This window comes from Porites lutea, chromosome 9 (genome assembly GCF_958299795.1).
Source record: "Porites lutea chromosome 9, jaPorLute2.1, whole genome shotgun sequence".
NCBI lineage: Eukaryota > Metazoa > Cnidaria > Anthozoa > Scleractinia > Poritidae > Porites > Porites lutea.
Window position 1 is genome coordinate 18,415,063 of NC_133209.1, and position 27,046 is coordinate 18,442,108.

At 39.8% G+C, this 27,046-nt stretch overlaps 2 protein-coding genes and 1 long non-coding RNA gene across 5 annotated transcripts in view; 1 reads left to right on the plus strand and 2 right to left on the minus strand.

The window, feature by feature from the left end:
- Positions 1 to 23,887, plus strand: part of LOC140947825 (uncharacterized) — a 71,053-nt gene extending 47,166 nt beyond the window's left edge. The window contains exon 4 of the mRNA XM_073397028.1: positions 22,498 to 23,887. Within this exon, the coding sequence (XP_073253129.1) occupies positions 22,498 to 23,478 (981 nt within the window). The 3' untranslated portion in view covers positions 23,479 to 23,887. The remainder of the gene's footprint in view (positions 1 to 22,497) is intronic.
- The window catches only part of LOC140947828 (uncharacterized), a 54,337-nt gene continuing 30,992 nt past the window's right edge, over positions 3,702 to 27,046 (minus strand). The window contains exon 9 of the mRNA XM_073397030.1: positions 3,702 to 5,181. Within this exon, the coding sequence (XP_073253131.1) occupies positions 4,814 to 5,181 (368 nt within the window). The 3' untranslated portion in view covers positions 3,702 to 4,813. The remainder of the gene's footprint in view (positions 5,182 to 27,046) is intronic.
- LOC140947834 (uncharacterized) lies at positions 9,741 to 16,697 on the minus strand. Of its 3 annotated transcripts, none has more exons than XR_012167005.1 (4): positions 16,554 to 16,697; positions 12,884 to 13,045; positions 12,104 to 12,177; positions 9,741 to 9,854 (listed from the first exon to the last, which is right to left on the minus strand). It is a non-coding gene; the product is annotated as an uncharacterized lncRNA (long non-coding RNA). The 3 variants fall into 3 exon arrangements; XR_012167006.1 differs by lacking the exon at positions 9,741 to 9,854 and adding an exon at positions 10,253 to 10,340; XR_012167004.1 differs by lacking the exon at positions 9,741 to 9,854 and having other exon boundaries at positions 11,091 to 12,177.

Below are 27,046 nucleotides of genomic sequence, written 5' to 3' on the forward strand. Positions count from 1 at the left end.
ATTTTTAAAAAAAAATAATAAAAAAAATTAACAAAATTAAAGAAATTTGAAAAAATTCTTAAATTTTTAAATCAAAAAAAAAATCAATTTTTAAAAATTAAAGGATAATAGCTATTCTTACAATATCGGATTAACTACCAGGTCCCGGTTGTTCAAACGTTGGATAGCGCTATTTACCGGATAAATCACTATCCAGAGGATAAGAATTATAGTGAAACCAATTGCGCTTTGTAGTGGAGTGGATAGCGTTATTCAACTTTTGCAACAACTGGGACCTACTGTATAATTAAAATGCTAATGAGTAAGTTTTGAAAGCTGCTCTTTTGTCTTCAGGTCCCGGAGTATACACAATGTCTGGGAAAAGGCCTAGGGACTAAGTATTTCATCTACTCCTCTTTTTTGCGGTAGACCTGCACCGCTCTAAACCTCTTATTTCACTGGTCCCCTTTAAACTACACTTCAATTGTTTTCAGGGATAGCGGCATTGTTATGTGACAATCCCTACTGTTTTCCCAGCTAATCAAAAACAATCTTTCAAATAGGTGCGGTATCGCCCCTTTTTCGTAATTTTCTTTTATTTTAGGAATATTGAGGCTGACTTTGGCGAAGGCTCAGTCAAGAATATGTAAAGCGATACCCATGGCTGAGATTTTCTTAATAAAGAAGATTGCGCGTTGATCTAACCTATCATAAACTTCGATCAATTAAACTACTCAATAGCATGTTTATAGGTGAAGCACCTGTGGCTCTTTCAGTTTTTTGACAAATAAACCTTGCACTGCGTACTACTTCAGAAAAAGAAATAACATAATCGTCCTGTAGTTTCTTAAAACTCTTTTAGCTATAGAGCCGCTATTCTTTGGAAGGCTGACTCGACTCATTTTACACGCCAGTCTTCTGTTTTTCATCGCAAAGTGAAGACTGACGAGGCTTATTTTAAGGAACTTGATTTTATCGCACGGTCGGTCCAGTCGCCGCTCAGGCACTGCCAAGATTTTAAATGTCTTTAAGCATTTTATGTTCTTCGGCTTTAAAATGATTTTTTTTTTGTATGTGAAACTTGTGGTAAATCGTTAGCCGCGTTCTAACAACAAAACGAGAGAAAACTATTAGAGATATTAAGAATCACGTTAACGCCAAACGGCAAACGTGAATTTGTACCACGTGACCAAGTTTTTCCCTTAATATTTGTCGTTTACTATTTATTACTTCTACTGAGAAATAATTACTTTCACGCCAGTTTTATCCATAAGAATTGTTCTGGACAATTTTTATCTGCCTATTTTCTACTCTGAGAAATTCTTAACTTGAATCTGGCGTTTGCCGTAAACGTGAATCTTAATCTAATTGCACATACTGAAAAAAACCGTGTATTTTACCATCAACAGCCTATGACTGCCCATGGATACTAGTCTACTCTTTGTACTATCCATGGGCTGCATGCTATGCAGAAGTGGAGTTTTAAAAGGTGTTGACAAACAATCTGAGATCTGAGCAACAAGTAATGGAAAGGAAGATTGTACACATAAATCTGAGGCAAAAGATACGACACAAGGAATGCACGATACCCTACGTGTTATAACCAAGACAAAAGCGTCCGAAGGAGGAAGAGTAGTTGGTAAAGAAGGGGCCGATCGAGGAATTTTCCTTAAGGGAAGGGGGGAGAGGGTGGATCCATCTTGTGCACACCGTCCATGCAAATTATTTCCCCTCTTCCTAGACACTTCATTAGTCTCCACTACTTAGACCCTTGCTTAGATGATGCGCACAGCCGACATGTGACGTTCTACTTGTAAAGAACACATCTCAGAAATTTTCGTCTGTTATGACTGGTGATAAACCAATTTTGTCCTATATCTTGTGGGTGGTTCGGATCCCTCCGACCCTACCCCTTGAGAGTTATTGAAATGTTACAAAGCAGAAGACATGGAATTTAAAGATTGAATAGAGAAAAAGAATATTAAGCTTGTTGGAGAGAGGCTTAGAATTTGTACGTGGAGGACTGGAAATAGGGTGATTCTACGGATAGCTTGCGTAGCTGGCAGGATGGTCACGCGCGGGGTTCTCTCTTGGCGGAGGAGCCGCGAGGGAAAATTTGAATTTGACTTACTCCCAAACTTGTTGAGGCTCCGGCGCTCGGCTGCCAAAAAACAGCAACACTCCTCTGCCAATCCCGCGAGCCGCGCAGGCTAGTACACGGAATACCCTAGATTGCAGTAGTAGACATATGGTAAGAGAGAATTATAGTTAAGGTATCCGAAGGTAGATATCGTCGTGATTTACTTTAAATTCATCTATCTTTAGACTACCGTAGATGGAAGAGACGTGGAGTTTCCACGACAGGTTTCCAAGGAATATCCCTTCTGCACACGAGCTATAGGAGAATTATTTATTAAGATGTTTATACTGTTGGGATAATCTGTTTGCCCTGTGGATAAAAAAATTAATAAGAGTAATGAACGTTGACTTTTCAGGGTGGAAAGTGAGTTTATTTCCATTAAACCAAAAGGAAACAAGAAAGAGCTCTTGATTAATATTTGTTTAAGAAACTAAGTCTTAATGACGAACAAATATATTAGTATCATACGCGAAGAAGACTGACGAGAGGTGACTCGAAGAGTGAAAAGGATCAATGATATACTAGAAGAAAAGGGGAAGGCCAAAGAAGAGAGCTTTGGGGAACGCTACACACAACATTGTTAAATAAAGAGACATGATGATGAACCATATCATACGGTTCTCTCTGAGCTATATAACTGGGAAGCCAAGTTAACGGAGCACCGCGGATACCATAGAAATTCATTTTGTCAGTTACACTGGAACCTCTACTCGGGGGACGCCCTCGGGACCAAGGAAAGTGTCCCCTGATTGGAGGTTGGGCTGAGGCTTGTAAAAAAAAATCAAACAACGAATAAAATATCTTTAATTATTAAGAGCCGAAAAAGGCGTCTGCTCTCGCAGGCTGTGGAATCTGCTACAGTCATTATTTCAAGCAGCTAGATAATGCATAAAAGATCATGAATAACTTATCTCTGCAATGTAGTGTGCTGAATTCCCACAAGTGCAGTACATGAGTTAATTCATTTTTGAAAACAGTTTCTGGAAAGCACTCGTCATTGTGACTAATGAACACTTAAACTAAATCTTTTTTTGATTGCCAAGGTGTCCCCTGATTGGAAGTTAAACCCAGGTTTTAGGGCCCAGAAAAAGTGTCCCTTTCCCCTGAATAGAGGTGTCCCTTCAGTAGAGGTAACAAATACAAAGATTATATGAACATTTCTCCGGGACCAAATATTGTGTAGTCTGAATGGAGGTGTCCTAAAGGAGAGGTTCCACTATAGTATCTATTTCTTTCAACCAAAATGCTTAACTTTACTTTCAACAAATGCTCTTTAAATGTGCCTGAGGGCGCGCTTGTGCGTGAATGAAGCCCCTCTATAAAGGAGAAAATGATTAAAATGTGTGAGTGTACGTAACTTGCGATCGGGGTGCCTGACAGTGTGCTCATTGGCCTGAGTGTCACAAGTTCCAGGATATGGGGACCTTAAGCAAGGACGACGACGACGGCAGTGAAAACGTCGGCAAAAAATGAATTTGGGTTCTTTCAAACTTAATTGCGTCTATTTGGACCCGCTCAGGTCAAATGCACGCGATTTTTTTCCTGGAGTTGAATTTTATTCAGGTTCAAAAATAGGAAGGAAAATTCGTCGCCGCACGTGCATGTTCACGTCCTCCATAAAACGACAAATTAGGAGGTTTCACGTCGCAGTCGTGCAGTGGACGTCAAAGAAATGTACTAAAAAGCGTGATGCACGTGCAGAGCTGTTGTTTTGATCATTAAACCTATTGTTTTTTTGAAGTTGTCATTGTGGTCGTCGTCGTAGTTGCTTAAGCTCCCTATTATTTAAAGGTTAGACAACACAAACTACTTAGTACTTAATACTACTACGTATTTAAATACACACCTCCACAATACAGTTAGTCATTTCTGTTTAACTTACACAGCTGAAAACGATCTTAACAGAGTTCCACGCAAAAATGGCACTTGCGAATGGTTACCAGCCTGCTACAGCTCTCTTGTTGCCGTTTTGCGCTAAATTCGCGTTGGCCTTCGCGCAAGGAGTTACTACAGGCGCTGGAGATTACAAACGAGTCGCCGAATCGCTTCATGCACCGCCTTGTCTTAAGGCGTCGCCGCTCGCTCAACAAATAATATGTACGTTTACGGTAAACCAACCAAAAGCTAACGCCCGTATAACAGGCATTACTTTTGAGATACGGTTCGCAGGCGAACGTGAATCATGATCTGAACGTGGATCTTGCTTCACGCGCCTAAGAAGGGGCAAGAAATACTATTTAGTGCTTCTTATATAGCGAGCGACGCGTTTACGCTTCCCTCCTGATTCGCGATTCTAAAAGCCGTCCACACATGCCATTGTTTGCTGAACTAATCGTCAACTTTAATACCTTGTATTTTCGCGCAGTGTACCAGGAATTCGGACTGAGGTTGCTCTAACATTCTGTTGTTAAGGTAGATTCCACGGTCGAGTAATTTTTACGTGCGCCTAGACGTACAATTTACTTCCAATAAAATAAAGGCGTTGTATGAAAAGTCGTCCGTAAACGGAAAGATTGAAACTCCTTCAATATTTTCGTTTACGCGCTACACTGCAGAATGTTGGGTATTAGATCAAAACCGTCCAAAGAACCCTTATGAATGCGTAGGTAGATCGAGTATATTATGTTCAACACAAGTAGCTTCAATTGCGTGCTTAAAACAACATACATCCCGCTTGTTTCATCTCCTTTTGCCTCACTTGTTACCAGCCGGTGGCCTTTGAAGCTGAAACTTCGGTTGTGCAGTAAACGCTGAAGTTCCGGTGCCAAAACCGGTCCCCCCAAATCCTGTCCCGGTGGAGGCAAAAGCTCCTCCTGTGGAGGACCCAAGGGCAGGGGTACCAAATCCTCCCGTAAGACTTGGGGTCCCAAATCTAGTGGTCGCTCCGAGACCCGTGGCTCCTAAAGTGTTGGTCCCGAGAGGTGTTCCAAATGTGGAGCCTGATGTTAGACTGGTACTACCGAGTCCTGTGGTGGTGCCAAATGGATTTCCCAGAGACGCTGTTCCTGCTGTCCCCAAAGAACCTGTTAAACCGGCAGGGTTTGTCTGAAAACTGCCAATCCCTAGGGTAACAAAAATGTACCAAAATTGTTATCAAGTCGGCTTTGTCACTTACAAGCAATTCCACAAGATTTCTAAAGTTCTTGGCGCGATAAGTAGCCTTTGCTAAGTTATGATGTAGATGTAGAATGGAGTTAAAAAATGTTGGGAACTGCAAAGCAATATTTAGTTATCTGGCGACTTCCCCCCTCCCACCCTGCAATTTTTGTAAAATGGGTGAAAATCACCTTCGAACTCTTCTTGGCGTTGTAGCAATTTGTCCCAGTATACTGGGTTTTAATGATCAAACTTCGTGCCTTTTGCGAAATTCTTAAAGCTCATTGGGTGAGCAGAGAGGGGTAATGGGTCATGAAATCTACGGATCGATTTACGTTTCTGAGAAACTGTCCACCTACCCCTCCCCTGAGCCATCATTTTGCCCTTTATCAGAAGTAAGTGTTAATATTAGCATAGGGGAGGGGTAGGTCGACAGTTTCCCAGAAACCTACATTGATCAAAATCTACCATGGAGGGCAAAAGAACTTTGGACGCGGTGGAAAAACCCTTGCAGACAATTGCAGGTAAAAAGCAATCATGATACTGCCATTATTGTTACGGCATGCTGTAATCCGCTTTCAATAGAACACACGCACAAGTATCCAGTAAATTCAATACCTGATATATTTGTGGCGGTTGAAGAAGCAGACGCTGAATTATTGGATAATACACGAAAAAGGATTGGGACCAAGGCTAAATTCTGCACCTAAAAAACAAAAAGGATAAGAGGAAAGTTGAAGCGCCAATCCTTTAAAAATTAAGAAGCGAATCAGTGGCTTGAATAATAAAATTTAAAATCGTCTGAAGTGATAAATGGACATTCTGATATCTGATGTAGCCAAATATAAGCCGTGTAAGAAGTAAAATGAATTTCAAAGCAAGGATAAAATTAAACTACAACGTGGACAATATGCTCACTTGTCTTCAAAAGGTCCTTCAAGACGCTTGAAAATACATCGGTGGTGTCCTTGAAATAAGCTCTTCTGTAGTTAAGATATTGTTCCTTTTGAACCTGGTGCAAAAAAAAAAAATGTTTCAGATACTCATCATTTTCCAGCTTTAATCATCATCTTTGCATGAGCATGGAGAATAACTTTAGTCTCTCACTACGCTTTTCATAAACACCCGAATTCTGAAGTTTAAAAAGCCAGCTCACGTTTGCATTTTTCTCTGCCGTCAGTCATCTTAGCCGGGCTCTTAGAAAAAAAAGGAGTTTACTTCAACGGATTCAAAAGGTCATGGTTTTTGATTTGTGATAAGTGGATTTCGATCCGTTTTGTGTGTTTGTGTTCCAAGGTTCATTGCTTGTCATCCTAATTACGATTGACAGTAGTGAAAAACGCCCATTTGCGAAGGCAGCTTTTGAACTTCAGAGTTCGCGTGTTTTTGAAAAGCGCAGTAAATATCGGAGTCTCAAAAAAAAACTATATGGAGAAAAAAAAACAACATAATCTTAAATTTATGTCATCTTGAATAATACGCTAATATCTTCGAGACGAAAAAGAAATAAAAAATGATTTCAGATTAAACAAAGAGAGAAAGAAAGGTCAATAATGTATGATCAAGAAACGTGTTTGTATAATTTTCACGAGAATTCTAACAAGGAAAAAATCGAATATTATCCAACACTCAATAAAACTAATTGAAAAGGTTAGCTTTACTTAGCGATCCACTTCCAACATCATTATCCGCGGTAAGACACGAAGGTAAATAGTTTTAATGCGTGCACAGGGTATTTTTTTAACGAAAACTAGAACAGTTTTTGTTGCTACTCACACAATAAATGTCCTTTTTTTCATTCAGATTACCACAACATCCGTGTCATGATAAAGCGAAAGCTGAACTAATTTATGGGTAAATATTTATTCTGCAGCATAATCATTTAATGTTTTCTTTGTTCAGAGTTCGTACAATGTGGATCGTTTTTTAGGACTTTCATGATTCGTACGAGCCCTGTTTGCTTAAGTATGTCAAACCTAAAGCGCAGTTTCCATTTTATCGTCTGCGCCGCCTCAAGTTGTTTTCAGGCGAACGAGACCATCATATGCACATAATTCTGACGTGTTGGGGAGTAATCGGGACAATTTAGGGAAATCATTACCTAGTCCAGTAAGCCTCATTATTCCGCGCGGCGAATACGTTTCGGGTCACGTGGTCTGCCCGTTTGCCTCGGATACGTCACCAGGTGAATTGACGGAGAAGGCCTGGGAAAACGCCCGTACAGGGACCAGGCAAAGGAAATCCTAATCGCTTGGAGAGATACGGGGCCCATATATTATCCAGCTGTTAGCCTGTTCTAGCTCTGCTCAGTCGAGAGAAGCCAAAAGAGAAGTCCGCGTTTCTGCAGTGTCCTTATTGCAAAGGTAGGGATTGTGTGAATTAGCATCTCTGGAACCAATTGATACAGAGATGTCCGTATTGTAGAGGTAGGGATTCTCTCGAACCAATAGAACTCTCCCTGATATACCGAGGTGCCCGTACTATAGAGTTTTTCGCAGGGAGAGGTTTTACCAGAGTCAAAGGGACAAAAGTCCACAGTACAAAGGTGTCTGCATTATAGAGGTCAACACTGTAAGAAGTTTGGGGGAGGGGAGGGACCGTAAAAAGGTCCGCCATAGAGAGGTGTCCGTATTATAGAGTTGCTTATATTGAGGAATTCTACGCTATATTTCTCATTGAAGAGAAGTAAAGACAAAGGCGGAGGGGACGGCAACGAGATCGACAAAAAAATTAATAGGTTTCACAAGCAAAACAACTCTGCACGTGCATGACACCTTCGGTACGTCTCTTTGCTGCCACCGTACGTGACCTAAAATTTCCTGATGCGACGCTTTATGGAGGAGGTAAACACAGGAGGGGGATTTCTTATTTCTCTTCCTGAACCTAGGTCAGGTCTGTCGAATTCAACTCCAAGAAATCTCAACTAACTTGGTATTGAGCGAGTTGAAAGTGTGTAAGCAGCAATCCGTAGTCTGTTGGGTCCCCATTGTTCTAGATAGGTGGTCTATTGTCTTTTGAGCCTTCTGGTTGGTCTAGAGGATATTTCGATCTATTGTTGGGGGAAATCGGAAATATCTTAGAACGAGGCTCGGGTGCAGTCGGAAGCCTTCGGAGAGGGCTCGGGTCCCTTCGGAAGGGGGTCGGAATTATGTTAATGAGGAATGATGTCATGAGGCAAGAAGGAGAGACACTTGAGTAGTTATTATACTAAAAAAGGAAGCAAAATTAGTACGTGTAATCAAATGGTGACGAGTGAAATTAGGGAATAATTTCACGCGCGTTTTGTCCAAATTCTTATAATTATTAGGATTTGGACTAAACGCGCGTGAAATTATTCCCTAATTTCACGAGTATACCATTTAATTACCTATTAATATCATGGGTGACAAATTACGTAAGCAATCTTGGATTTTTGACATGTTTATCCTGGATCATATCGATCGAGAACTCCACTCTCTCAAATGTTTAGACCTTAAATTTGGCTTGCAACGTTCTTAATTTTTCAGACTTTTTCTTCAAAATACCTGTTAGAGTCCTTCTTGATGTTCACTTGTGTGTTCAGGTTTTCTAAAGCGTCTTTTTGTGCCCTGACATCTTCATTCACGGTATTTTAAAACTTCGTCGCCATCTTGACACTGAGACGTAGGGAAGGTTGCCATGGCAATTGTGTAATTTCACGTGTGAAATTACAAATTATCGCTGAAATCATAGTTAATTGAGTGGAATGGTAATGAAACCCGTCAGACTCCTTTGTTATATGTTTTTGTGGACCTGAAAGTGCACAACGTTCAAAAGAATTCCTTTCATTTTGATTGTATTGACCAATAAAAACGTTGCATTAATTTATTCCGGAACAATCTGCCAACAGAAAACAAAGGATTGTGCACTTTCAGGGTGCTTCCAACATAAACTGCAGCACTGTTGTTTTTATCATTGATGTTTGCCGCTTTTCATAACCAGTCTCCTCTGATAACTATGCTGAAATTTCGCGCCAAAATTAAGGGGTAATTCGTCACCTATGATATTATATGTGTAATCGGTTGAGTCAACTCACACATGAGGGAGAAGAAGTGTTCCCTGCGCAGTAACAAAAAACATTGTGAATAAATTTGTTTAATCAAATTACAAGTATTATAAAGTAAGAGAAAAGTCTGGAGAGATACTGGAATAAAAGTCGATCAGCCAGTCAAGAAGAAATACATTTACCAATAAATCGAGAATGACTGGATTTCCTTGCGTTCCATAAACTGGATATTGGTACAATGAAATGGAAGGACCGTAATAGTCGCGCAGTAAATCTAAACTGAGAGCGATTCAAGCATGGTCGAATTTCTCTTCATGCTTGTTCTCTGTCACAATCATATCAATCTAGAAGAAAAAGTGTCTTTAAGAAACATTGCTTGAAGGTAAAGGATTGTGAAATAGTCATTGACGTAAATAAGATGGCGACTAATCCCTGAAAACAAAGGGCAAATGAACTGCGAAATAAAACAAACGTTCAAACGTACCGAGTATTGCTTGGTTTTTCGTCTGAAACAGTGAGGACAACCGTAAAAGCGAGGATAAGGTTTGTTTTTCATAGCGGAAGAAAAACGTTTGTAGCCGCTTGGAAACGAAAATACCACGGACATTGGAATACCTGTTCGAAGGCAACAGGGAAGGCGGGTTAATTCTTCATTCATTTTTGTCCTTCTGTCATTTGTCATGAAACATTGGGTCCAGAACATAATGATTACTTGCACCTCGAAAGGTAGCAGGTTGCCGAAAGGCTTGTTTTTTGGGTCTAATAAACCCTTGTATTTCATTGCTTCGTTAGAAAAAAAGCACAACAGAGCGTGTCTTGCCATGTGCTCTATGCAAATGCCAGGTGTGTGAAAAACACAAGGGAATAGGCTACACCAATAAAGTTGAAAAAAGTCGCAGGGGAATCCAAAAAGCACCAATGAAAGAAAAGCCAACAGTTAAAAAAAAAGAAGCATGAAATAAGCCTCATTTCGCTTTACCGTTGTACCTTGTTTCTTAATCGAAAATGATGTCCCTTCAAGAACTAAGTCTGAAAGCTGTGCCAAACCCAGGAGAGCAAGTCAGGAAGGTTTTGCCGCCATGGCATATGGTACGCATTGCCCTTGAAGAACAGGAATTCAATGAGACGAGAGACAGGTTCAGAGAGGAACACAAACTTCGTTTTCGGTACGTACTCATTGAATTGCGTGTGTTTAATAGAAGACTTAAACTGGACCCTGGCCTTGTTTCCCAGGGGACCCTTGGGAACAGAAGAAAGGGGCCATTATAGAGAGGATGAAACATAAGTGAATGTATGGACTGTCCGCCAAAAAATGGCCGTTGGAGAGAGGTGGCCGTTATACAGTGGAGCCTCCACTAACAGCCACCTCTCTACAATGGTCACTTTCTTCTGTCACCAAGATGGCCGTTGTAGAGAGGTTCAACTGTAGTTTTTTATGAACGACCAAGGTAGCCGGTAGCTGTGTCATAAAATAAATCAAAATTCAAACAAAGAGAACCGTCACAAAATTAAGTGAAATATTTCAATAACTGCTTAAAACATGAAACAAAGGTAGAAGTAACACAGCAAATAATAAAAGAGAACAAACTTGAAAAATATTATTATAACACAGTCTAACTATTTTGCAAAAAAAAAAAAAAAAAAAAGAAGGAAGCTCAGGTAAGCGGACAGCTCTACTTCCGGCAGCCTTGACAAACCCTGTTTGAAATCACCATAAGCAGCACACGGAGGTGTTCGATTTAGTCTCTTTCTTGGTTTCTACTAATGAATGTAATACAGTCAAACCTGTATTATAACTGCCCTGTATATAGAGGTCACCCTGTATATTAAGGTCACCGGACAACTTCCCAAAATTTCCAGTTGCCTTGATTATAATTTCTGCAAAGTTGACCTGTATATAGCAGTCACCCTGTATATTAAGGTCACCCGACAACTTCCCAAAATTTCCCGTTGCCTTAATTGTATTTTCTGCAAAGTTGACCTGTATATATATAGCAGTCACCCTTTATATTACGGTCACCGACAACTTCTCAAAATTTCCAGTTGCCTTGATTATAATTTCTGCAAAGTTGACCTGTATATAGCAGTCACCCTGTATATTAAGGTCACCCGACAACTTCCCAAAATTTCCCGTTGCCTTAATTGTATTTTCTGCAAAGTTGACCTGTATATATATAGCAGTCACCCTTTATATTACGGTCACCGACAACTTCCCAAAATTTCCAGTTGCCTTGATTTCATTTTCTGCAAAGTTGACCTGTATATAGCAGTCACCAGCCGTGTATATAACAGTCACCTTAATGCCATTTCCGAAGGGTGACTGTTGTACGAAGGTTTGGCTGTATTTTGTTTCTCTCTCAGCAGCAGGTTTGTTATGAATGGAGGGCAAAGAGTGATAATTATACACTGAAGGATTTCAAAAGTTTCATACAGGCAATATTAATTTGTTTAAATTCTTTTTCCTTATTAGCCTTTTCCTCATTGCAGTAATAATAACAGCACAGCAGATTGACACAGGCAGACCACCCTCTGTTGTGTGGCTACTGTTGCTGCTAATTGAAATCTGACGGTGGCCAGCCATCTGTGCATCGACCCTTCCTGCATTGAGTGTTCCATTGAGCAAATGCAAGGAAGTGAGGTGAAGGCAGGCAATATCTGACAATTTCTTACATTAATTTAATCACTTTGTATATGTCTTTCTTCCCAAGCCTCGACTTGGTGCCTCTGTTCACAGACATGTGACTGGAAATGTCTATTGTAGAAATGCTACTTTTCCTTTTTAGCAAAAATCAAGTTACCAGGTACACACCTTTTAGACTAATAAAAAGCCTTTAAAACTTTAAAATAAATATCTTTTGTTTTACCTCATGTGTTATATCAGGAAGTCGAAGAAGAATATCACCAAAGAGGGCTGTGTTCTCTAACACATTTGCCAGAGCTGTTAAAAAAATGGGTATTCTTCATCAAAGACAGTCGACCCGAGCTCGATTTGCTCAGCTGTAAAACAACCCCAAAGGACTAGCGCTAACTGGATCAATCAACAACTTTAGTCCTTCTGACATGAGAGTTGTGTTCAAAAATGAAAGCTTAATTCATTAGTATTTTTAAAACTACTAACCATCAATATAATAGGTCACTAATTGCATTATTAAGAGCTCACATGACCAATGCTTCCTTTTCTAAAACAACGAGTTGGAATCTTGCTGATATCTAAAATTGACAGGGCACATAAAATTTGAGAGGAAACATATTTAAGGGAGATATTTTATGGCACCTTGATTTTTTCAACAAAGTAAGAAATTGATTTGTATTGGCCGCCATGTGGCCGCAACTACTTTCTCCTTGCTTTTGCATCTTGTCACACGTCATTAAATGGTTTAACACTCAAATGTGCTGTAAACGTTACCACATCATGTTTTTAACATTTGAAATCCTTGAAGATTAAGAGCAAAATTTGTGTTCAGAAAGAGGTATTCATAATTTTAAAATCCACTTTTTAGTCACACGTGACCAGCTGTGATCTTATATACTCATTTTAAGAAAATGGTGCGGGTTTGAAAAACCAAATCACTACTGTTTAAAATTGTAATGATCCACTATATAGTCGCGATTTTTCAAAGGCATAAAAATCATATATCACTTACATTTTTATAAAAACAATATCACATAATGACCTCTTGGTGCAAATTATGGTCTATAACACAGGTCGCCTTCTAGCCAGGTCACCCTCTGAGCTTGTTCTGTGAGAAATGCTTGTCCTGGGATCCTGACTCTGTTACTTTAATGACTCTTGCATCCTGTAAAACCTGAATAAAAAAACTCCAGTTCATAAATATAAAGACTTATCAGTTGTAATTTAAAATGAAATTTGTCTTGGAATGATAGAATAACAGACTTAATCTTTACCTTTAAAATGAAATAATTTTGACAGAGGTAAAAATGATTTCAGCCTAGTTTGATTCTCAATTGCCTTTGTCTCCCTCGCATTAGCCTAATCATAAAGACAGAAACAAAAAAGTTCCCTAATCCTAGCCTAGTTAAAATTAATACTACAGTACTATCTTTTCTGACCAATGATTAGAAATACTGTAGAAAGAACGAAATTGAGAATTCATCAAAGTACATTGAAATAATTTTAACTTAAATTTCATTTTATTTCAATCTCTTCAAGTTTTATTTTGAATATTTAAAAAAAAAACATGGAGCTGCATGCTATTACAACTGATTGTGAACTGACTACATATTTTTACTGTCATCAAGAGATAACATAGCCTCTTACACAGACGTCCTTACGGATTCGTCACCCATTCCTTCCTTACGGACCGTGGGGGTGGAAGGGGTGATGAATGCCTACACACATCTGCGTGGGGAGGCTTATTAAGATAGAGAGCACCAGGTTTTGCTTGGTTTAAAACATTAATTTTATTATTGATTGTGATACATCTGGGAGGTTTGGGAAGACAGGTGAGAATTCCCGCCCCCCATCTTCATTATACCAGTATTTGTTTAGAACAGTTCCATTACATTTGACTAAAATATTAACGTGCGTGCCCTGCAGACTGCTTCATTGGGGACACTACATCTAATTCAATGGTCAACCCCTCTAACCTAAGAGAGCCCTGATTTTATTAAGAAGTCAGGTTATTTGCTGGGTGCTCGAGACCTCACTCACGAGGGTGGGTAGAAAACAAAGACGTAAGACCTTAGACCCAAAAATAAAGACCACCCTCAAAATCACTTATAAATACCCAGAAACGGGTATCTCGACCTTAGATGTGTAAGAAACAACAATATCTTCAATTACACAAAATTTCGACCAGGGTCTTAGTTTTCTACACAATGTATGACTGTGTAGAAAACGACTCCTGACGATTCTCAATTATACAAAATTTCGACCAAGGTCGTCCTTTTCTACACAATCCCCCCGATGTGTAGAAAACGAAAACCCCCCTCAAAATCAATTGGAAACGGATGGAAACTGCTTTTAACGACTTCTAGACACTAAAGGAGTGTAAGAACCAACATGGCCAAGTTTTTTGTGGAAGCATCCCTTGCTGTAAAGTGTTCAAAGTCATGTCTTCCATGATTGCCATCAAAATGCCCCATTCCATGACATTAAATAACCGTGTCACTTGGAGATATTAGAGTTATCAGGGGGTTAATGTCCAGCCTTGTTTCGATCAGCGTCAACATTTTTACCTGAAAAATACGAGTCTTAAGTCTCTGCTCGCAGTCACGTCTTTATTACTGACGATAGAAATGTTTCTGAGATCTTATTATGGCCAGTTCTTTGTTCTTTGAGCCAAGTATTTTGTACGTGAAATCATATTACAACTTCACTCAATAAACTTGTATTGAAATAACTTTGTACCGAAAAAACCTATGACCCGTGTAATTAAGTACCTGTTGTTTTACAAACTCTTAATAAATGAAAATCACACACACTCCAGCCACTTATTTCAGTGTCCTTCGGAAAAGCCCTGCAAAGAATAGAGAAACGCTTCTCCAATAAAATTCTAGACTCTCCACAGCCCTTGAGTTCTACTCTAAACATCACAAGGAGGGATGTGAGAAACTGCAACGAGTGCAAGCACAAGGGAGAGTTGTCCCAGGAAAAAGAAAGGTCTTACATCTTCCCCTTAATATTGAATCCACTTACGACGGACACTTTCTATGGTCTCCTAAGTGTTTGTGTTAACAAGGCTTGACTGTACCACGAGTTTAATGAGTATTATCATGATGAATTCTACAAAGTAAAACTAAAATGAAACAGAAACACTTTCCATAGAAAAGTCAATATGTATTTAATTAGGAAAATATTACATACATTGTAAGATATGGATTTTGGATTTCTTCTGACATTAAATAACCACGTCACTCGGGAGATCTTAATGTTGTCATGGGTTTAATCGTCAGGAGCTGTGTTGTTTCTTACACTCCTTTAGTGTCTAGAAGTCATTAAAAGCAGTGTTCAGCCATTTCCAAGTGATTTTGAGGGGGGTCTTCATTTTCTACACACCTGGGGGATGGTGTAGAAAACGAAGACCCTGGTCAAAATTTTGTATAATTGAAAATATTGGTTTTTTTTACACATCTTTAAAGGTCGAGCTACCCGTTTCTATAAATGATTTTAAGGGGGTCTTCGTTTTTTGGTCTTAGGTCTTAGGTCTTCGTTTTGTACCCACCCTCACTCAGGAACTTATGTCAAAAGTAGCATTTGTCAGGGTTGTCACTTAGGGCTGGGGGCCGGGGATTTCCCCCGGCTACTCAGAGCATGGCCCCCGGCTACTTTCATCGTTAAATTAAACCAAAAGAGCACACCTTTCAAACACACAAAGACTACCCTTCAAACTAAATGCAAGTTTCATCTGCAGCAGGTTTAAGTAATTTTGAAATACTTGCGTGCAAAAACTAAGAAATGTTGGTGGGTTAATTCATTTGTAATAATAGTTTTACTTTTGCTTTCCGTAAGTTTTTTCGTTCTTACGTATAACTAAATGAGGATTTACAACTGATTTTACAGCGCATGTTAATTCATTTGCACCATATAAGAATTGATTGTCCTTTCCACATTTTAACATTTTGTAAAGTATCGTTGTGATTTAACACTTCACTGGCCAGCATGCGCCTTGTCTGCGCTGAAGATAAGACTGCGCAGATAATGTGACCGGTGCCTACCTGTCATTTTTTTCAGACCCGGTGCTTACAAGTATATTCCCATTTGGCGGCCACTAAAAAAACCCTCTAACAAGCCTTTACGCAAAGTAAAAACTTATTATTTTCATTGTCTCAGAATGTTGTAGTTTTCTCTAATAAAGATGTGATCATCATAAACCTGCTAATGATAGCTGTACTCTTGATGAAGATTCCTTTTTTTGAGGCAGGAATGCCTTTTGAAAAAAGGTAGAAGTTCCACTTCAAAAACTTCTTGGGGGGGGTCTCCATGACTGCTTGTGACTTCCCCGGCTACTAACAACAAATATCCGGCAACTTGAAATCCTAGTGACAACCCTGATTTGTAAATTGGTACATTGATTACCTTAAATAATTTTTCAAGTACTATTTCGACCATCTTATACTGCTTGGAATAATCAGCAAGGTTTAGAATACTCTCTGCAGCAACTACTTGTTGAGCACGTTTTTCTTTAAAAATTGCACGATCTCCGAGCGAAGATAGGAAACTGTAACAATAAGCTCTAATAAGCCCGCTGTCTCTTAAAGAAGTTCTTATCAGGTGGAATATTTTTAGTTAAGCTTAATTATATTAAAAGCTTGCAAAAAAAGTACAGTAATTAGGACCAAAAGGATACAAACCAACATTTTCGTGTCTTTGATCCTGGAATTATTTTCTCCAGAAGTGTCTATATTGTTCCCAGACGTTGGAGTTTCAGCCAGAACAGAGCCCACAGCATAAATAACGAAAAATAAACCATCGAGTGGCGAGGGTTTCATCTTCTCTAAGCTTCCTGAAATTGCACATACAGTCAGTGTACCATCTCCCTGGAATAGATATGGCCTGGCCTCAATTCCATGTTCATAAAATTTCCCCCACCCTACACCCATTGACTTTTTCTTCAACCGCTGACCAGTTGTAGCGGGTAAATGATCTCGTGATCCACCGTGATCATCGCGTGATCGATAACGTAAAGTCTACGTCCTAGACAGAACGTGCTTACGAATGAAATTTTCTGTTTGAAGCCGAACACCGATTCTATCGCGTTTTGTTTTCATTGTCCATAGAGAGCAGTTTTCCTTTTGGAGCCGAATATTGTACACGTAAGCGGTAAGTAATGTTTAAAATCTCCTATAAAGTAATATCTCTCTCTCTCTCTCTCTCTCTCTCTCTCTCTCTAACTGCTTATAGACAACTAAACGTTGCATAGACGTCCTTCTGTAGTACTTCGCAGTTCAAACGGAAGTGGGCTTTTTGCATTCTAGGCCATAGTTTTGCCCATATTTTCAAGTAAGTCTCCTGTTTTAAGAGTAAAGAAACTTAGCAATACAATTTGGTAGCATCAAGGCATATAAAAAGGGAAGAAAACTTACTTCCGGTTGACGTGCGTGGCTCAAAAGTTCAAGCTCTCTAATGGTTTGTCAAAAACGTTACATGTACCCCTTTCCCCTTTTCTTCTTGGTCTTCCCCAATTTTTCCTTTCCCATCCCTACACGATGACTTTTTCCAAACTATGCCTTCTTTTAAAATGAACAACATACAGTACTTCAGCTTCTGTCCGCCTTTTGATTTTTAAAGTTCTCTAACCATCGATCAGTTCCTCCCCTCTCGATTCGTTCGTTCTGTGTTCCGTCCACAAAATTCTTAGAATTTTCCCGTAGCATTTCATTTCATATGCCTAAATTCTTGTTAAACTGTTATTTTTTTTTTTCTTTTCACGCGCAGTTGTTAATAAATGTAATCTGGACGGTGCCTTGATTGAGAGAAGAGGAGGCAGGGGAAGGAAATTGAAAAGGTAAGACAACTGTTTGTAGACTGCGAGCATTCTCTTATTTTAGAGGCGTTTTTAATCCGATTTGTATAGGTAATAGCATGATGTGTAGTGATATTTGGCATAAATACCGCGAGTGATATTTCGAAATTGTTATATGTAACGGAGAGTGAAATTTGAGACAATTTGAAATATAATGAGTGGTAGTTATGCCAAAAGTACAAATTATGCTATTGTTTGTTTATACTACTACCGGCAAAGGTAATTTTCACGTGTAGGTATTTTAAATTAAGCTGCAATACCACTGCTCTAAGCCAATCAAATTGCAGTTGTTTTTTATGTAGTAGTATAAAAAAAATTATTAATGTCTACATACGCACTCACTCCGTCTTAGAATAACTTGATGGATCTAAGAGAAAATGCAGACTGCAAGCGGTCTAAACTATTCTTTTTGGTCATTTGAAAGATAACTTTAGAAGTATCAGTAAATAAGTTGAAGGGTGATCTTATATACTTGGTTTCTAGTGTCACCCGAGTTACGAGAGTGTTCTGTTGGTTGTCAGGTAGCACTCCCTGTCAAGATGTACCTCATGACAACCCCCATCCCTTAAAGGAACTTTTTCATGCCATCTACTATCTTTTTAAAAAGATAAAATGTTCTTGAATCTATCGAAGTCCAAAAATTATTCAGGGCCATATTTTAATAGGCATTGAAACTGTTTCCCGTCTTCTGTTGCCAAGGATGGCAAGGATGGACATGTAAACTGAAAATTTTAATGCTAGGCCTTCAAAACTCATGACCAAAAAAGAAAATATTATGATCGCTATAATAGTGCTCTGTGATGAAATTTGTTTGATAGCTTCCTTAACTCTAACTTAACTCTACAGGAGGATTTTTTATATCGGTAAAGGCATTGCCATGAAATTAATGACTTCAGCATAGAATTGACCTAAAACAGCAATATCATCATGCCAGCACTTCCTTCCATCTAATCATATGATCCTAAATGCCCCCCGCCCCTCCCCATTGTTTTTCTTTCGAAATGAAGGCTTGTCCCTAATCAATGCCCAGCAAGACAAGAAAAATGGACGGAGAATGAAAAGCGAAAGAAGAGGGTGGGAAAGAAAGTTGAACTGCTGGGTCACTGAACCCCTTTCTGCGCATGCCTGCCTAGCCTCAGTTCGGAAGCCAATATTTAGCGTATGAAACTGGTTGACGGAGGGGTTGGGGGGAGGAGTAGGGGCTGGCTTTTTCATTCTTTGTAGCCCAAAAACAGTACCCAGTACCAGAAAACTGCTTAACTAGCAGTTTGGTTTTTTACCAAATTTCCCTTGAGCAGCTCAGTGGTCAATCGAAGAACCAGTCAGTTTTCGGGAAAATCCACTTTTGAGCGTAAAGCAACCAAATCTGGTCTTAAAATGCTGAATCGGCCGAAAAAATCGGCAAAAGACGAATTTTAGTTTTTTTTTATTTAAAGACGCCCACTAACTACCTTTTCAGAAGTCATCAATCAAGAGACCCTCACTTGGAAGGATTAATACTAGAAATCAAATCACCGAAATCATTATAGTTAGTACTTCCAAAACTGATCTAAAAATAAACTGGTCCATGAAAACGTAACGCCGTGGCACGAGCAGCCCTTAACCCGGAGCGAGCAGCTCCCACACTAGGCCTTTATCACGGCGTTTTTACGGACCAGTTTATTTTCAAAAACATTTTAGGGCACTTTTTCCCGCGAAAATAGAATCTCCACCATGTCTATATGAGCGCATTCGAAGTATAAGATATCAAAAAGGAAAACTTAACGTTATTAAAAGGCAACAAAATATCATTTTTAGGTCTGTAGGTTTTGCTGACTGGTTTGTGGAATTTAAAAGATATTCAAAATTCGCACCAAAACCGTTCTAAAAATAAACTGGTCCATGAAAACGCCGTGACACGAGAGCGTGGAAGTTGCTCTCTCCGGGTTATGGGTTCCTGCTTAAAATAGCATTATCCTCGAGAAGTAGCCTTTGAGGATGGCGATTTAAAATATTTAGAACCTGACTTTGTTGTATTAGAAAATGTTTTTCCATGCTAAGAGCAAAAGTTGAAAACTGCATTAGCAGACCTGCCATAGCCGTCGGGTCTCGGGTGCGATCGGGAAAAAGGGTCTGTTCAGTCGACCTGTTTTGCATGCTACACTGCCGGATTACATTTTGCACCTGGATCAAATCCTCGTCAGAGTCTCTCAGTCTTAAAATGCGTAGTTCCGCAACGGCGTTTGCGGTAAAGTTGATCGGAACAACCACGTGTTGTGGTCAGCTGTGCTCTTTCCATGTTATTTCAAGATTCTTTATCACATATGTGTTATTGTTTAGGCTATCTGAACACTTGTTTATTTTTTCTCTTGGCTATTCTAGTTAAATAAAAGTATTACCAAAATCCGCTTAAACCCTGTAATATACACGTAGTGTCAGGCAATGAACATTTAATTCATTTGATAAATTCTGTGTATTAAATTTTTTTAAAACAGCTTTCAAGAGTGTTACCCTCCTTCTGTTACCGAATGGCCTCTAAAGTGTTTTCGGAGGAACAGCTTAACTACTTCCGGGTTTGTCACATAGCTACTGACATACTACCCCCAGCTTTACGATTACTGTTCAAGCAGGAATGGGACAATCGTTACAAGACAACACTTGGTGAATGGGACGACACACCTCAAAATGGCCTGGACTTTAGAAACAGTGAGTCTGCAGATAATCAATCAAGAAATGCCGAACAGTTACTCACAATGGTAAATGGAAACAGGGCGCAGTGGGATTGTTCTATGCTATTTTATGCCATCCTGCATTCTGATTCTATCAAACCTGGACTGAGTAAACTGATCAGAAAAAACGTTCATAAACTCAGAGAGTTTCGAAATAAATTCTACGCTCACAGGACAGAAGGTCAGTTCTCAAATGCAGACTTCAAAACCACCGTTGCAAAAGTGGAGAAAGCATTTCGAGCTCTTGACCTGTCCACTGTTGAAATCCAAACAGTAAGTAAGCAGAAAAGTTTTCCAACTGATGAGTTGCAAAATGTGAAGACAAGTAATCAGAAACTTACTCAAGACCTTCAGACGAAAGATGCCGAACTTCAAGACAAAGCTACTGAATTACAAAAGAAAGATGTAGAACTTCAGGAAGAAAAAGACAAGTTACAAGAAAAGCATGCCGAACTTCAAGAGAACAAAGACAGGCTAAAAACCACTGAAGAACAACGCAAGGTCTTTGAAGAGCAACTACAGCGCGAAGTAGAGCCATTTTGCGTCCTTCCACCCAGACCTCCCCATGTGATCTCAAGTCGCGATTACCACGTTGATAAAGTAACACAGAAGCTGTTAAACTTAAGGAAGGCTAACGAGAACACTCTAAGTTATTGTTATATTTCAGGCAATCCTGGGAGTGGCAAATCCCAGCTGGCTGGACTAGTTGCTGAGAAATACTACAAAGAAGCCAGCAAAAAAACAAATGCTCCGTCATTTGTAATGACGTTAAATGCTGAAAACCCAGAAGCGCTTTTAACATCATACCTGTCACTGGCAAGAAAAATGCACTGCCTCGAGTGTACTATAAATGCCACCGAAAACTCCAAGGATCTAAACAATGAACGGAAAATAGCCGTTATCAAAGATTTAATTGCGACAAAAATTCACCTTTACTCATCTTGGCTCTTAGTGATTGACAATGTCACAAATCTCGCTAGAATAGGTCAGTTTTTTCCTGAGCGTGGAAATGGAAAGTGGGACAAAGGCCAGCTGCTAATCACAACGCAAGATTGCTCCTGTCTCCCTCTAGAGAGTTCTTTCACATCCCACATCTCGATAAGCAAAGGCATGAACGACATTGATGCTGCCAACCTTCTATTCGAGCTCACTGGAATCACAGACGATGACATGGGAGGAGAGGTAGCCCAAGCATTGGATTACCAGCCACTTGCACTAGCCAGCGCAGGAGTCTACGTGAGAAAGGTGCGAAATACCAATCCAGACTTTGGCTGGGAGGCGTACTTAGAAAAACTAGCGAAAGGCAAACGTGAACTCACTGAAAAAGAACTTGCCAAAGTAAACAGTATCTACCCGAACTCTATGACTGTAGCGACCAAGATAGCTCTTGAAACGGTAATGGATTCTGATGAAATAATGAAGCACGCTTTTACTTTTCTTGCTTTTTGTGCTTCAGAGCCACTGAGGTTAGACATGTTAACCACTTACCTTGTAAATGCTTATGGAGAGTTGGATGAAGAGGACATAGGCATTCACATTCAAGGGTCCTCCCTGTTGCTAATAGAAAAGTATGATGATGTCAACATTCGTTTACACAAGGTGGTACATGATATTGTCAAGCGTCTAGTTAAAGACCAAATGGAGGCTAATGAACATGCCCGTGTTGCTTGTGTCGCAATAGGGTCGTGCAGTCAGTACATTCACCAAGCAATACCAGAGATCCTGCAGGGTGAAGATTCTGTGTGTGGAAGCGGACATATTGTTCCACACTTAAAAACTCTAGCTGTAGGAATTACAAACATTATCTCTACTGAAGAGCAATTCGGTCTAATCAAAAACACTATTCTAAATATACCCAATTCTATAGATAACTTTGAGATGCTTGGTCACGTTTGCTACTTGCATAGCGAGTATGTGTCCGCAGTGAGGTATTTCAGAGTAGCTTTAAAACTCATTGAAGACAACACGATAAGGACAGGGCCTGACCATGGACATGTTAGGCGGGTCTCGCAAATTTACCATGCCATTGGTTTCCTTCATGGGAAATTAAGTGACTATCAACAGGCTAAGGAGTATTCTGAACGTGCCTTGTCCTTACAACTGAATAAGCTTGGACCCGACGATGTTGACGTCGCGAGTACTTACCATAGCATGGGTACCCTACATAAAAACCTGGGTGACAATCAGCAGGCCAAGAAGTATTTTGAACGTGCCCTGTTCATACAACTGAATAAGCTTGGACCCGACCATGTTGACGTCGCGAGGGCTTACCATGACATGGGTACCCTACATCACAACCTGGGTGACAATCAGCAGGCCAAGAAGTATTTTGAACGTGCCCTGTCCATACAACTGAATAAGCTTGGACCCGACCATGTTGAGGTCGCGAGTACTTACCATAGCATGGGTACCCTACATTATGACCTGGGTGACAATCAGCAGGGCAAGAAGTATTTTGAACGTGCCCTGTTCATGATACTGAATAAGCTTGGACCCGACCATGTTTACGTCGCGGCTATTTACCATAACATGGGTATCCTACATTGCGACCTGGGTGACAATCAGCAGGGCAAGAAGTATTTTGAACGTGCCCTGTCCATACTACTGAATAAGCTTGGACCCGACCATGTTGAGGTCGCGACTACTTACCGTAACATGGGTTTCCTACATTGTAACCTGGGTGACAATCAGCAGGCCAAGAAGTATTTTGAACGTGCCCTGTCCATACTACTGAATAAGCTTGGACCCGACCATGTTGAGGTCGCGACTACTTACCGTAACATGGGTTTCCTACATTGTAACCTGGGCGACAATCAGCAGGCCAAAGAGTATTATCAACGTGCTCTGTATATTACATTGAATAAGCTTGGACCTGATCATGCCAAGGTCACGGAATTGTCCCGTTTGTTAGCTGATGTGCAGCGTGTTTTGGATTCCCAGCAGCAGGCGCCTGATCATCATGACCGTACACAGTTGAATCAGCCGCAAAAGCGTGGACCGGATCAAATTGATTTCGAATTTGCTAATTGCAAGAGGCGTCGCTAAGATGACTCTTCACTATTTTCAAATAATGTTGTTGATAACCTACTGCGTCGTTTCGTTGTTTACATTTGAACGACTCAAATAACTGCAGTTTTGTAGAATTTTAGCGCACGTGATATTTATACGGTTAGTTATGTAGGGGTATAGAATAGTAAATTCGAGAGTTTGCGAGACTGTCTGCTTAATATGGACACCCGTTAAAGCGGACAACGGACACTTCTTTCTTGCCAAATCAACACTGCGATTCTCATAGAAAGTCAACCTCGATAATGCGGACACTTCATTATCAATTGTGTGTTGTAATAAACCTTTCCTTCTTGAAGGTTAAAAATCTTTCAGTTGACAGCATGTCGATGTTCCTAGCACTAACAGTACATGATATAGGATAATCTGAGACGTCCATTTTAAGCTTACTTTTGGCATCAAACGAGTTATGCAGAGAACGGTTTTGATGATTAAAATATACCTTATTCTTACTAAATTTCGCGAAATTTAATACGCGAAGACCAAAGATTGCGCGAAAATTAAACACGCGAAATTCAATACCGTTTTTTATTTTTTCTAAGCTTGAGAGCGGGCGGAATCCTCCAAATCCTGCAATCTGATTGGTTCCGAGAGCGGGCGATATTTTACGATCTTGCCCGCTTACCCGGGCGGAATTGTTGGCAGCTTCATTCACAAGTTTGTTTGTTGTTTGTGAATGAGTAAAACTGTCATTTTCAAACCATTTTTCTTTTTAAAACTTACGCTATGATTAGCATTAGCTGGGGGAAAGTGAATTTTATTATTCAGACAAAAAATCTGAGGGAAGAATCAAGCAAGTCCGCTATCGCTTTCTGTTCTGCAAGCAGTTATGTTTTGTCTTGTTCATAAGGATCTATGCACATATAGGACAGTTGTAAGTTTACAATCTTGCTCTTGAAATCTACAGTGGAGCCCCACCTTACGACCACCCCGTTTTTAAGACCACCCCGTTATGACGGCCACATTCTTTTAAACCAAACGTAAAAACCATTGAGTCATTTTATTATTTTGAAGACCCCGTTACTGCTACCACCTCGTTATTACGACCAGGATTTTATGGCCCAACGGTGGTCCCATTAATGGGGTTCCACTGTATATGTTTTATTGATTTGTGACAAGTGCACTTTCCTCAGGATGAAAACAAAGACACAATAGCGAAATTTATCACCCTTTTTCTCTAATTTCTTTTAGCAATCGCGAAAATTAGTCCTCGCGAAATGCGGCTCCCGAATATTCGCGAAATTAAGTACGCGCGAAAATTAATAAGAAAAAGATAGATAGCAATTTTTGACAACCTCGTCCCCAGGGCGCTTTTCCCTCATTTTGGAGGTGGGCCTTTTCCCGCCCCACCTCCAAAGCCAGGGAAAAGCGCCCTGGGGACGAGGTTGGATGTTTGAGTAAATCCGTGGATTTAATCCGTGGAATGAAGGCTAGACATGTTTTAAAATTTGACGATCCTAAAGTCCTCTTTTTTTTCTTTAAAATTTTGTGCTAATAAAAGGTGTTGTTTTACTTTAACAACATAACCCGCAAGCCGCAGTTAACGCCAGTTAATACGGTCACCCTGTTTATACAAACACTTTCTATGGACCCTTCAGTGTCCGTATTAATGGGGTTTGACTGAACAGTGTTTATTGATAACACGACCCGTGGGACAACCCGTTAATCAATACGGACACTTTCTATGGACCCTTCAGTGTCCGTATTAATGGGGTTTGACTGAACAGTGTTTATTGATAACATGACCCGTGGGACATCCCGTTAATCAATACGGACACTTTCTATGGACCCTTCAGTGTCCGTATTAATGGGGTTTGACCCGCGGGACACCCCGTTAATCAATACGGACACTTTCTGAGGACCCTTCAGTGTCCATATTAACGAGGTTTCACTGAACAGTGTTTAGTGATAACATGACCCGCGGGACATCCCGTTAATCAATACGGACACTTTCTATGGACCCTTTAGTGTCCGTATTAATGGGGTTTGACTGTACTTAGCTACTTAATGCTCTTCCGCAGCTACACGAAGAGATTTAGCCTGTTCTTTTGCAAAGTGTTGGATACCTTACTGCACTCAATTAAACGCCGCGGTGTTTCCAATGCGGTATTTATTCAAAGGCGGCATTTACTTCAAAATAGAATTTCTGAAATCACTAACAACGATTATGGTAAATCATTTGTGAATATTATTAAAACAGGAGGACATACATTCAAATTTCCAATGTCTTACTTTTTTGCCAAGATAGAATTGTAATTGACTGAACAGTGTAGATTACAAGTTGTAACAAGTGTTTCTTTCTAATCTTCGAGTAAAAGCCGGATTACTTTATTGGGTGCGGTGATAATACGGTTAGCATAGCTATGTCCTCTTCCCCAGTTGTCATTGCCGATACGACTACCCAGATATACGTTAAATTTTTGACATAATTTGTGTACAATAAGTTCATGAAACATTCATACTTTATTTTATTATAATATTTTCTTGTTATTCGCAAATGACCAGGCACACTTAAATGAATTCACCTTCCCTCATGTCAAAGCAGCATGTCCCGTTTCCCGCCGTGACGCAATGCTTTAAGCTGATTGGCTACTTTCTATTATCTGTTGTATTTTCTTGGATTTGATTGGCTCATACAAGCTGTCCTATTTTTCTTTAATTGGACGGTTTGCTTTTTCCAATATTAAAGTCATATTTAAAACTATCCAAATAAATCCTTAATTGGTCAGTTATAAAACTTAAAGGATAATAGTTATGCTGACAGTATCGGATTAACTTCCAGGTCCCGGTTGTTCAAACGTTGGTTAGTGCTATTTACCGGATAAATCACTATCCAGCAGATAAAAATTAGGGAAACCAATTGCGCTTTTCAGTGGATAGAGGCTTATCCAGTGGATAGGGTTATCCACCTTTTGAACAACTGGGGCCGGGCCGGGCCAGCTGTATAATTAAAATGCTAATGAGTAAGGTCTCAAAGTTGCTCTGTTGTCCTCAGGACCCCGGAGCATAGACAATGTGTGGTAAAAGGCCTAGGGACTAGGTATTTCACCTTCTACTCTTTTGTATAAGGAATTTTTTATTTTAAGAATGTTGGGGCTGACTTTGGCGAAGGCTGAACAATATGTAAGGCGAAACCCATGGCTGTGTTTTTGTTACAAATGAAGATTGCGTGTTGACGAACAAGATAGCGTGTTGATAAGAGCGTCGGAAGGAGGATCCTCTAGTAATTTGAGGCCTGGGACTCAGGGGTCAGCACCTGTGGAAAATGATTTATTGGCTATAATTTCGGAGCTGAACCAAAATTTGGCACACATAAAGGACTCATCGCCCTTAACATTTTAAAATATATATATTGTGTCAGTAAGTCACGTGATATGTCACGTCACCATTTTGCTAAAAAATCGTACATAATTGACGAAATGGTGGCGGGTTTAAGAAAAGAAATTGAGTAATAACATTTTTGTTATTCAAATTAAATATTTCTAACACTTCACGTTTGGAATGACCGTCCATAGCACTTCCATAAAAAATTAAACGGGTAAACATC